Source organism: Barbus barbus (assembly GCF_936440315.1).
Source record: "Barbus barbus genome assembly, chromosome: 37".
In the NCBI taxonomy this organism is placed as follows: domain Eukaryota; kingdom Metazoa; phylum Chordata; class Actinopteri; order Cypriniformes; family Cyprinidae; genus Barbus; species Barbus barbus.
In genome coordinates, this window is record NC_136715.1 from 20,202,266 (window position 1) to 20,214,454 (window position 12,189).

At 37.2% G+C, this 12,189-nt stretch overlaps 1 protein-coding gene across 1 annotated transcript; it reads left to right on the top strand.

Moving 5' to 3' along the window:
* The first annotated feature begins 397 nt into the window (after window positions 1–397).
* On the top strand, window positions 398–9,180 carry LOC306856783 (DNA polymerase epsilon subunit 4-like). Its single transcript, XM_079396251.1, has 4 exons — window positions 398–739; window positions 8,259–8,343; window positions 8,420–8,461; window positions 8,917–9,180. Exons 1-4 carry the CDS (start codon window positions 497–499, stop codon window positions 8,928–8,930), a joined length of 384 nt encoding a protein of 127 aa, XP_079252377.1. The 5' UTR covers window positions 398–496; the 3' UTR covers window positions 8,931–9,180.
* The last annotated feature ends 3,009 nt before the right edge of the window (window positions 9,181–12,189 follow it).

Genomic DNA, 12,189 nt, shown 5'->3' on the forward strand with positions numbered 1-12,189 from the left:
GGCCAAATGACATAATGACAACAAAGGAATGAAAATGAATTCTGGGGTTATAACGAGGCATGAGATCAAGTATAGGCTTACAGAATGGAATGGATTTAAAATAGGCCTTAAGCATTACACTGTTTGTTGACTTTTTCCCCCTTATCAAATCTTTTTTTTCTTCTTTGCATGGTCTTAAGTAGCTTATTATTGGATGTAGTGGAGTTTTTACAGAATGTACTTCCTCTGTTGTTATCACTAATCAGTTTCTCTGAACTGAGGAAACATGTTATCTGTGATCAATTAAAAATCAACCTTCCTTGACGTGTTTAATTTGTCAACTGCGTTGTTTAATGGACTTTACCTGACCTTTACAGAATGGGATGAGTTGACCCGCGAACATGACGTCAGTTCCGCCGTCCGCCTCGAGCGTGTGTTTACAGTCAGATTTGGCGGGAGAAGATTAGACGCTCAGCTATTGGCTTGGGACGCGTTCTATTGCGAGCCGCGTGCGTCAATGGCGGCGACTGCGTCTGCAGCTCCCGTGGAGGCGGAGTTGGATCGCAGCGGAGCTGAGGACGAGCCCCGAGGCGCTGAGCCGGAGGAGGACGGAGGGACCGGGCAAGCTGGGCCCACCGCGGCCGCGCAGCAGCACCGTCTCGCCAAGCTACCGCTGTCGCGCATCAAAACTCTGATGAAAGCCGATCCGGATGTGAGTCTGGCCAGTCAAGAGTCTGTGTTCATCATAGCTAAAGCCACGGTGAGATACAGACAAACACGTGCTGGATTCATCTCTCCATATCTATCATGTCTATTCCTTCTCATTTCTGTGATGCCTGTCTTTTAATTATTTATCTATCTATCCGTCATGTCAATTTCTTTTCTTTCTCTCTCAGTTCCGGTTTTGAAATAGAGGAGGCACACTTGGTCTGGGGATCTTTGCCTATTAATATTATTAACGTATTTGCTTAACCATTTTAAAATGGCTTTTTGGTTGCTTTTAGTCAGAAAACGTACAGAAAAAGACTCATACAGCAAGATAATATAATGTCACTTACCTGGCCTATCCCTGAAGCAAACACCTATCTCTTCTTAAAAGTATGTGTTAAAAGACTGTAGCTGATATTACAGCTATGAAATTACAAACAAAAAATACATATTTTGAGACATGAACTGAAATTAATTGGGAATTTTATTAACATTAAATTGTCGTCCTCCTCCCATTTTCACCTCAAAATTTTAGGGAGGCTGTGCCTCCCCTGACGAGCCGCCACTGTCTCTTTGTGTGTCAGTAGTGTTGGGCAAGTTACTGTAATATAATCTACAGGTGCATCTCAAAAAATTAGAATATTGTGAAAAAGTTCATTTTCTCTTTCTAATTTATTTCAAAAAGGGAAACTTCCATATTTTAGATTCATTACATGTAAAGTAAAACATTTGAAAAGTTTTTTTTTTTTTTTTTTTTTTTTAATGATTACAGCTAATGAAAGTCAAAAATCTGTATCTCAAAATATTAGAATATTTACATTTGAGTTTCAATTAATGGCCATCCTTACAGTATAAATTCTGGGTATCTCTTGTTCTTTGAAACCACAATAATGGGGAAGACTGCTGACTTGGCAATGATCCAGAAGACGATCACTGTCGCCCTCCACAAAGAGGGTAAGTCACAGAGGGTCATTACTGAAAGGTGTGGCTGTTTACAGAGTGCTGTATCAGAGCATATTAAATGCAAAGTTGACTGGAAGGAAGAATTTGGGTAGGAAAAGGTGCACAAGCAACAGGGATGACCGCAAGCTTGAGAATACTGTCAAGCAAAGCTGATTCAAACACTTGGGAGAGCTTCACAAGGAGTGGACTGAAGCTGGAGTCAGTGCATCAAGAGTCACCACGCTCAGACGTCTTCAGGAAAAGGGCTACCAAGCCACTAATGAACCAGAGACAACGTCAGAAGCGTCTTACCTGGGCTAAAGAGAAAAAGAACTGGACTGTTGCTCAGTGGTCCAAAGTCCTCTTTTCAGATGAAAGTAAATTTAGCATTTCATTTGGAAATCAAGGTCTGGAGGAATAGTGGAAAGACACAGAATCCAAGCGTCTTGAAGTCTAGTGTGAAGTTTCAGAAGTCAGTGATGATTTGGGGTGCTGTGACGTCTGCTGGTGTTGGTCTATTGTGTTTTATCAAGTCCAAAGTCAATGCAGTCGTCTACCAGGAGATTTTGGAGCACTTTATGCTTCCATCTGCTGACAAGCTTTATTGAGATGCTGAATTCCTTTTCCAGCAGGACTTTAGCACCTGCCCACAGTGTCAAACCCACTTACAAGTGATTTACTGACCATGATATTACTGTTCTTGATTGGCCAGCCAACATGCCTGACCTGAACCCCGTATGGAATCTATATCTGGGATATTTTGGAAAATCTGGAATATTTTCAAGAGAAAGGTGAGAAACAGTCAATCCAACAATCCAGACGAGCTAAAGGCTCAATAGTGCCTCAGAAGAACCACAGGCCGATCGCTTCCATGCCATTCCTCACTGATGCTGGAGTTTGTGCTAAAGGAGCCCCGGCCAAGTATTGAGTGCAGAAATGAACATACTTTAAAGAACTTGAACTTTTCTGTTTTGCAAATCCTTTTTTTTTTTATTGATCTTAGGAAATATTGTAATATTTTGAGATACTGGATTTTTGACTTTCATGAGCTGTAAGCTCTCATCAAAATTAAAACAAAACAAAAAAACTGTTGAAATGTTTACTTTACATGTAGTGAATCTAAAATATATGAAAGCTTCACTTTTTTTAAATAAGTTACAAGAAAACATGAACTTTTTCAAGATATTAAATTTTGTACTCCTTTCAAAAGTAATGTTACTTTTACTTTCTGGCAGTAATTAGTTACACTACTAGTTACATTACTGTTTCTTGCCTCAGAAAGTTGTAACTGTATCTACCACATAAAATTCTTTTAGAATGTTATAACATTTCTGCCTCATTTGACCAAAATCAACATCGGATCGCAGTCAGAGGTATTTAGAATTGCTCAATAGTGATCGATAGTGACATTCTGTGTTGTATTAATCTCATTAATAGTCATGTGTAGCTTAATTGTAATTTCTCCGTTACCCATACATACGATTATATTTCATTATGTATTTTCTCAAAACGCATAAGTTTGTAAGAAACTGTTTAATTTTCCAAAAATATTTTTAATTATAGCAATATAATGTTCCACATGCTGATCAGAGGGATGTGGGTGGGATGTAAAGCCAGAGTAAAGTACAGTCACAACTTACACAAGTGTTCAGATCATATTTTCCTGACAAACTCAATATAATGCAATATTTCTATCTGCTGAATGCAAGCTTTTCCATATTCCAAGCTTGCCTGCTGCACTGAAAATAAATCTAGGAATTATTTGTTTGTTGGATTTTAAATCAGCGGGCTTGAGGCATCAAAAGTAACTAAGCTGTTTTATGGATGGTAACTATATTACTGAAATCTTATTAATAATTAGTTACACTACTAGTTACTGCAAAAAGTAATATTACAGTAAATAAGTTACTAGTAACTAGTTACTGCCCAACACTGTATGTCAGATACATCAATTTATTATTTGGCATGTATTTTTGTAAATATTGATATTTTCATTAAATAGTAAGTTTTGTTTATATTTGTTCTAAATGTACCACATTTTCTCTATTAAAAAAATATATATATATATATTTAGATTATTTCCAAAACAAACAAACAAAAAAAAGAACCAAGAGTTGGAAATTTAAAGGATTCGTTCACTTCCAGAATAAAAATTTCCTGATAATTTATTCACCCCCATGTCATCCAAGATGTTCATGACTTTCTTTCTTCAGTCGCAATAAAATTAAGGTTTTTGAGGAAAACTTTCCTCAATTTTTCTCTTGTGGGCTTCAATGGCGACCAATGGGTTGAAGGTCCAAATTGCAGCTTTTAAAGGGCTCTACAGTGGTCCTCAAACCTGTCCTGGGGACCCCCAGCCACCACATATTTTGTATGTCTCTCTCATAGGCCACACCCACTTCAAGTCTTGCAGATTCTGCTGATGAGTTGAATCAGGTGTGTTAAATGAGGGAGACATACAAATTATGCCGTGGTTGGGGGTCCCCAGGACAGGTTTGAGAACCACTGCTCTACACGATCCCAACCAAAGAATAAGGTGTTCTCTAGAGAAATGTGCCATTTTCTAAAGAAATCAAAAAAATTATCCACAAACAGAAAGAAATAGAGACATGAACATCTTGGATGACATGGGGGTGAGTAAATGATCAGGAAATTTAATTCTGGAAGTGAACAGGCAAAATATCACACCATGAATTCATGAATACTTTTTAGAAAACATTACTGATAGTTTGTACTTTTTATTGATGTAATGTATTGCAATTTCAACAACCATTTGTATGTTAGCCAGCTAAATTTCACGATCTTGATGACAAACCAGCAGAATTTGGAACAGCAATACAGAACCAATTACAGAAATGTTTTTAGGGGATAAAAATGGATGTACTTTTGTCTTTCTCTCGGTTTGCCTGTCATTTCTGTTTAGATCTGTCTATCTATCTGTGGTTTTGTTTGTCTGAGTTTCTGATTGTTAGGACTGGTTATCGAGTTTGATACTTTTTAGGCACTGACCGAATTGCCTCGATACCACAGAGTATCGAAAAACGTCTTGTCGTTCGGTACCAAATTTCGATACCTAAGGGGTTAATCTCATTAACGTCTGTGAGCCAATAATCCTGCAGCACTAGGTGTGTTTGACTATAAGCGACGCGGCGCAGATTGATCAGGGTTTGCCATCCGCGAGAACGATTCGAAAGCCTACGGAGCAGTCCGCTCTCTATATCACACAGTTTCACTTACTTCACACAGACTGAAGCTCGTCTGACGCTCGCAGTCATTTCAGCGTCTGCCGTCTCACTAAATGAGGACATAAACACATGAACAACATCTCCAGACCTGCTCTGAGAGTCACTTCATGAGCATTTTACCGTTTGATTTGAGTAAAACTAGCATCATATCTTAAAGAGTCTGGGAATCTACATCACGCCGTGTCGGATTCCGCCATGTTTTTGGTCACGCTCAGGAGCAGTGTAAATGCACACAAATCACCACAGAAAAAAGCCAACCGTTTACTATTAATATTTTTTTTACATACTTACATACTTATTCTTACATACTCTTAGAATAAGACGGACTAATATGTAAATCTCTTCAAATAAAAAAAAATGGCTCTGTGGTTTGTCTGAGAGGCTGCAAACATTCATTATTCAGTCTTCTTCACTACAGTGGTACTGATACAGGCTAAATGCTAAAACACTTTGGTTAGAGTAGCAAAACCATGGCTATTTTTTTAAAGGGGAGAATTCATAGCTAGATCTTAAACAGTGGGTTGTTTAGCATTGTTATATATCACAATATTGCCCAGTAAATCTGCTCAGTGTAAAGAATTAAGCCAGGTAACAGAACTTACTGTAAGCTGCTTTGAAACGATGTGTATTGTGGATGCTGTGCAAATAAATAATGAACCAAGTTGAAGAATCCTTACTATTAGAGATGCCGAACAATGATGCAAGCGATCAAATAAATGAATGAATGAAACTTAATCCTTACAAACAAGTGGCTGGGGATCAAAGAACTGCCACAGATAATATTTCCGTATATGATTTTCTTTTATTTGTAGTGTGAGGGCTTAAAGTTTAATGCAAATCACTGTAAATTAAATCTACAGAGATCAATTATTAAGCCATATCTTATTTGAGTTATCGAGTTTGTTTAACTTTCATCTGAGTTCCGTAGTGAATGTAGACATTTTATAGGCTATTATTTTATGTTTATGTGATTCAACTTAAGATCGCGTTGGAATGATTAACGCTTGCTGTATCAACATAGCGTTAATCAAAAGCAGAGGTATTTCATGCAGACACTGATAAGGGCTAACTTATGGCATCTATTAATGTCTGGTACATAATAAGGTACAGTGGTGTGAAAAAGTGTTGGCCCCCTTCCTGATTTATTTATTTATTTATTTTTTGCATGTTTGTCACACTTTAATGTTTCAGACCATCAAGCAAATGTAAATATTAATCAGAGATAACACAAGTAAACACAACATGCAGTTTTTGAATGAAGTTTTTTTTATTATGAAGGGAAAACAAAATCCAAACCCACATGGCCCTGTGTGAAAAAGTGCTTGCCCCCTAAACCTTAAACAGCCCCAGACCATCACACTACCACCACCATATTTTACTGTTGCTATGATGTTCTTTTTCTGAAATGCTGTGTTACTTTTACGCCAGATGTAATGGGACACACACCTTCCAAAAAGTTCAACTTTTGTCTCGTCAGTCCACAGAGTATTTTCCCAAAAGTCTTGGGGATCATCAAGATGTTTTCTGGCAAAACTGAGACGAGCCTTTGTTCTTTTTGCTCAGCAGCGGTTTTCGTCTTGGAATTCTGCCATGCAGGCCATTTTTGCCCGGTCTCTTTCTTATGGTGGAGTCATGAACACTGACCTTAACTGAGGCAAGTGAGGCCTGCAGTTCTTTAGATGTTGTTGTGGGGTCTTTTGTGACCTCTTGGATGAGTCGTCGCTGTGCTCTTGGGGTAATTTTGGTCGGCCGGCCACTCCTGGGAAGGGCAAACACTTTTTCACACAGGGCCATGTGGGATTGCATTTTGTTTTCCCTTCATAAAAAACCCTTCATTCAAAAACTGCATGTTGTTTACTTATCTTTGATTAATATTTAAATTTGCTTGATCTGAAACATTAAAGTGTGACACGCATGCAACAAAATAAAAAATCAGGAAGGGGGCCAACACTTTTTCACACCACTGTATTCCTGGAAACCCGTCAAAATAAAAGTTTGGTTTAACTTGGAAGACACTGCGGCAGAAATATATTAATATTGTTCAGCAGAGTGTACATACTGCTACTACTAGACTATTAAAATGATTAAAACTATTTTTTTTATTTTTTTTATTAATGATCACACAACATTTCTTCTGTTTTAATTTTAATAGTAAAATTTTGTTTGCCAAAATGTTTGATTTTCAATAATTTAAAGGAGAAATGAAATGAATGTTTTATGCCTTCATTTTCTAAGGAAAAAGAAAACTTCATAAGGCTATTTTAAGAATAAATTTGAATAAACTAAGTAATTTTTATGCATTCAAATAATTAGACATACTACACCAGAATTTAATAACAATAAAACATATTGTGAAAGAAAATAAAACACCCACTTATGAAAGTAGATAAAGATTTTAAATTTCTTGAAGTCTTTAACAACCTACAATAAATGAATATAAATGATGATTCTGTCTGAGCTATGCGTTTTAAAACGAGCACGCACTAATGTAAACTGAAAACTATTTGAGCTTTATTAAAATTATTTGTACTGATTTATTGTGTTGGCTATATTTTGTTCCTTTGTGCAGTGGTTCAGGAGATGAGTCTTTGAGTCTGTATACATGTCAGCAAGCTGAAAAAAATAAAACCAAAGTTTTTTGAGAATGTAATCGTTAAAACAGTTTTCATAAAATTGGTATCGGGAAAAGTATCATTCGGGAACCGGTATCGATATCGAAAATATTTGAACGATACCCAGCCCTACTGGTTGTAAAATGTATTTAATTGTAAGACAGTCTCGGGTCGCATATTACATTTGCTCATGGGATGTTGTTTAAATGACTAAATATTAATAACCAATCACTGCTTTATAAAGGGTGACATGCTCCTTAACAGTCTGAAATTTTCGTCTGAAACTTTTGCACGTAAAAAAATAAATACGACCTCACGTTGTATCAATCACGTTTACACACTGCCTCCGAAACTTTCGTCCATCATTAAAAAATTCAGATCAGGTTCGATTTTCTGTGTTTTTGCATCCGTAGCATGAATTTTAATAGGAAAGGATGAGGAAAACGGAGAAACACACGCAGACTCTGTGCGTAATGACCTTTTGACTGCTCCTATGACACAACAATTATGTACATCATATGAGAGAGGAGATTTGTTAAACCTTTTAATACTACCGTCTAGGTTTGTCACGTTCATGGACACAGTGCTTGTCTGTCTGGATATTCTGAATTCCAGTTCCAACTAGGGCAGATTTATTGATGTATAAACTTTGATAGGGCCGTCGCCTAATTCACAGGGCCAAAGAAAAAAATAACGGATGGCCCCAACTATACACTGGGTAAAGACTATATCTCAGTTAACAAAATGGTACTAATTATTCTTCTGCCCGCAGGAGCTTTTTGTTGAAATGATCGCCAAGGACGCTCTTGTTTATGCACAACAGGGAAAGAGAAAAACCCTTCAACGCAAAGACTTGGGTAAGCTATATGGTAAATACTAAAAACATCAGTGGTATTGATGCTGTAATGATTGGTGCTTTTTCTCTTTTGGCAGACAATGCTATTGAAGCAATAGATGAGTTTGCGTTTTTGGAAGGTAAGGGAGTCATAATTTAATGTTATTTCCTGTTGGAAATGGTCTAAAAATCATTCTGATTGCCTATATTTCTTTCCTCCCTTCAAACCTCATTTTCCAAGAACTGTAAGCCTAAAACCAAACAATATTCTGCCATGGAGTCAGATAATATGTGACCACGAAGACCTTTGATTCTAGGAATTCAGAAATGAAGGGAGTTGGTAATAATATGGCTGTTTCAATAAAGATATTCTGCTTTGTTGAGAGTTTGGTTCACTTGGTTTTGTGAAAGGCCAGCAGTAACCTGCACTGAATCTACTCGCAAAGGTGGTCTGGATACAGTTCATGTGACCGTTCACAGTATAAATACAGTCTGTCCTAAATCATGAGTTAAAATGGTAAATAGTTAAAGCTAGTAATTCATCCATCTGTTTCTTTACATTCATCTATTTGCTTTCTTTGTCACTGTTGTTTAGGAACCCTGGACTGACAGAAAAGGTGCATAAATATGAATATAAAGACTGTCAAGTTCTGAAGTTGCATTTCAGATTTGAGAACTCAAAAAAGAGGAACGTGGCTGGAATGACTGGGATGTTGGTTTTTTTTTCATTGTGATGTTGGTAATGCTTGAGCAGTTTGATAAAAATGGATCGTTGTCTAAGTGCCAATTAAATTTTTCAATATTCTGGGATTCTTATAACAATGTTGAGTGTTTAAATAAAGTTATTTTATCTTTTTCTAAAGAGTGTTGTGTGTTCATTGTACGAGAGGGAAAAAATGGTTTGTGCTTCTTTGAGTGTTTCAAACTTTTGATTATTATCAGTAAGTCTGGGCTGCAGGTTATGCTGAATTCTGAATTATTTTGCCCACTTAGACCAGAAAATATCTTTTGACCAACAGGTGAGGAACCAACAACAGTTTTTGTTTTTGCATGCCATTGATCATATTTTAATGATTGGAAATGGACACATTTAAATTATGGCTTCTCTGTAAACAATTGTAAAAAGTACAGGAAAATGCATGTAGACTGGTCTAAAATGTATGTCCATCCAAACTTAACTGAAGAACTACTTCGGTGTCATTTTGGCACTTTTGAAACCTAAAATGACACACGGGAACCCTACAGTCTTGTAGACTTGTGGCCAATCCAGTGAAAAATAAAAGTCCACAGCCACCACATGTAAACAGTAGTTGTATAGATTAAAATCTGACTGAAGCTTGTGACATGGCCAGCGCTTTGCAGGTTTGTGTTCAAAATGCATCAGACGGTCAGTGAAAGGACTATGAGCAGTGCGTAGTCTGAGGCTATTCCATAATCAGACTGCCAGTCTGCCTCAATATCCAGGATGAGATGGGTATCACTGTTTACCTCTAAATATCTAGGACTTTGTCTTCAGGCACGGAGCTTAAAGACAAGATTTTAAATGCCAACTTATCCAAAGATTTTTATGAATCACCAGGTCAGGAGGAACTGTGCAGCATGATCATCGCAGCATAGCATGTGTTTTTCCTGAGATTTAACTAAAGCACGTCCCCAGGGGAAAACAGTCTGCCTTGAATGGATAGTTCTGGTGGTCTCGCAGTGTGAGAGATGCTGTCGATCCAGCAGAAATAAAAACGTTGCCAAAAAAATTGAAAACCAATATTTGATGTTAGTTTAGTTGGCTTTCTGTCTTGCTCCAGGACATGAAGTTAATTAATTTTAGATGAAGACGAGTATGTATGTGAGTCATTACATGAGAAATTTAAGACCGTGATGAAGAACTCAAGTATGCATGCTGAGAATTCTTTGCATAGTTGTTTTTGTGTGGATGGTCTTTTGTAATATGCTTCAATGACAAGTGAACAGAAGGACGCTGTACTGCAAAAAGACTGAACTCATCAGCTGCAAACTTTGAGATCTTGGAGAGCTAAAAGTTCATAAGTGTTCATCAGTATTGCTACTGCTCACACTAAGGGTTATGAATTTGTATAAACCCCTTAACCTCAAGAATTAATATTCCCATTGCATGTTCTTCATTGTTTGTTCTATATTAACACTGCAAAATGTAAGGCTTTTGAGAAAAGGGGATTCATTTGTGTGTAATTGGTAATCCATAAAAGCAGACCAGAATGCACTCTTTTGATTAGAGCCAGAACAACTATTGAAACCTGCTAAAGCATTTAGAACAACTGTATAGCCACGTCGTAGCACGAGTGTAGCTTAAGCAAAGACCACTTAAATTATATTTAGAATCTATATAAAATGACACAGTGTGTAGCTTTTAATTTCTTAAACAAACATGCTGGAAGACGTACCCATGTACATATCCATGCAATACAAAGATTCATCAGGCTCAGACTATGAAAGATTGTTCACCACAGAGTCCTGATGTTAACCCCTTTGAAAGTCTTTGGGATGTGCTGGAGTTGACTTTACACCGCCTGTCCAAAAAAAGTTGCATACTCTAATAATTTGTTGGACTGTCTTTCGCATTAATAACATTTTGCATTTGTTGTGGCGTTGTTTTGACAAAGTTATGCAACATCACAACATTATAAGTTGATTAGTTGCATTAATTTTTGGCCGAGATCTTGTATTTAACAATGAATGTAAATTCACATCCCAAAGACTTTCAATGGGGTTAAGCTCAGGCCTCTGTGGTGGGCAGTTCGTACAAGAAAATGATTCCTCGTGCTCACTGAAGCACTATTTTACATTTTGGGTCCAATGAATCTTGACATTATCATCCTGGAATATGTACATTCCGACATGCTTGTGTAAGAAATGAAAAGCTACACACTGGATCAGATAGGGTTTAAAAAAAAAAATAAATGCAATTCTGACACTTTTTCTCTGAACTGCATAATACAACTTTTTTCTCAGAATTGTGAGATTTAAGCTCGCAATTGCGAGTTATAAAGTCAGAACTGCAAAATGTAAACCCAATTGAGAGAAAAAAGTCAGAGTTGAGAGAGAAAAAGTGGCAATTACCTTTTTTTTTCAGTGGTGGAAACGGCTTCCATAAGTTTGATATATTCTGAATTTACAGAATCTGAATATTATGAATCCATAATGCAGGTGTTTTCACTTAACAACCCCGTTATTTGACAAGGACTGCTCATCTGTACAAACACTGGAGTTAGCTTCTGACTCATGGGCAATGGTTCAAACTTGCCACCTCTCAGTCCCAGGGTGCGAACTACGGGGGAGCTACGGGGAGCTCAGCTCCCCTTAATAAGACATGGGCTCCCCAGAAAACGTGATTTGTGAAATTTTGGGGGGTCTCAAAAAATATTGACAATGTGTTATTTTGACGTGCAATTTCAGTTTTGTGAAATGTGATCATCGTGGTTTATTATGTGTAAAATTGCAAAAATATCATTCATTCATGCATGACGGCGATTTAAACCTAATTCACTTCAATAAAGATAACTATACATGCTATTCTTTTCATTCACTTATGTTCCACTTATGTTTAGTGCATGTTAACTCAAAGATTCATAGAAAAAATATAAACGTTGGATTCAACATTGGCCGTAGATCTGCGCGCACAGTCCTTGAAATCCATTCTGCAGTTAGCATCATATAGCATCATATAGCCACCATGGCAAAAACAACACAAGGCAGTTTAATTAAATTTGGGTTTACTAAGAAATTGTGTAATGATGACGTTAATGGCACGACCAATTCACCTGCTGCAAGCCCTGTTAGCACACCTCTCGCCGTGCCGACAACCAAGAAGTAAGTCATTGCAAGACCCCCCCCC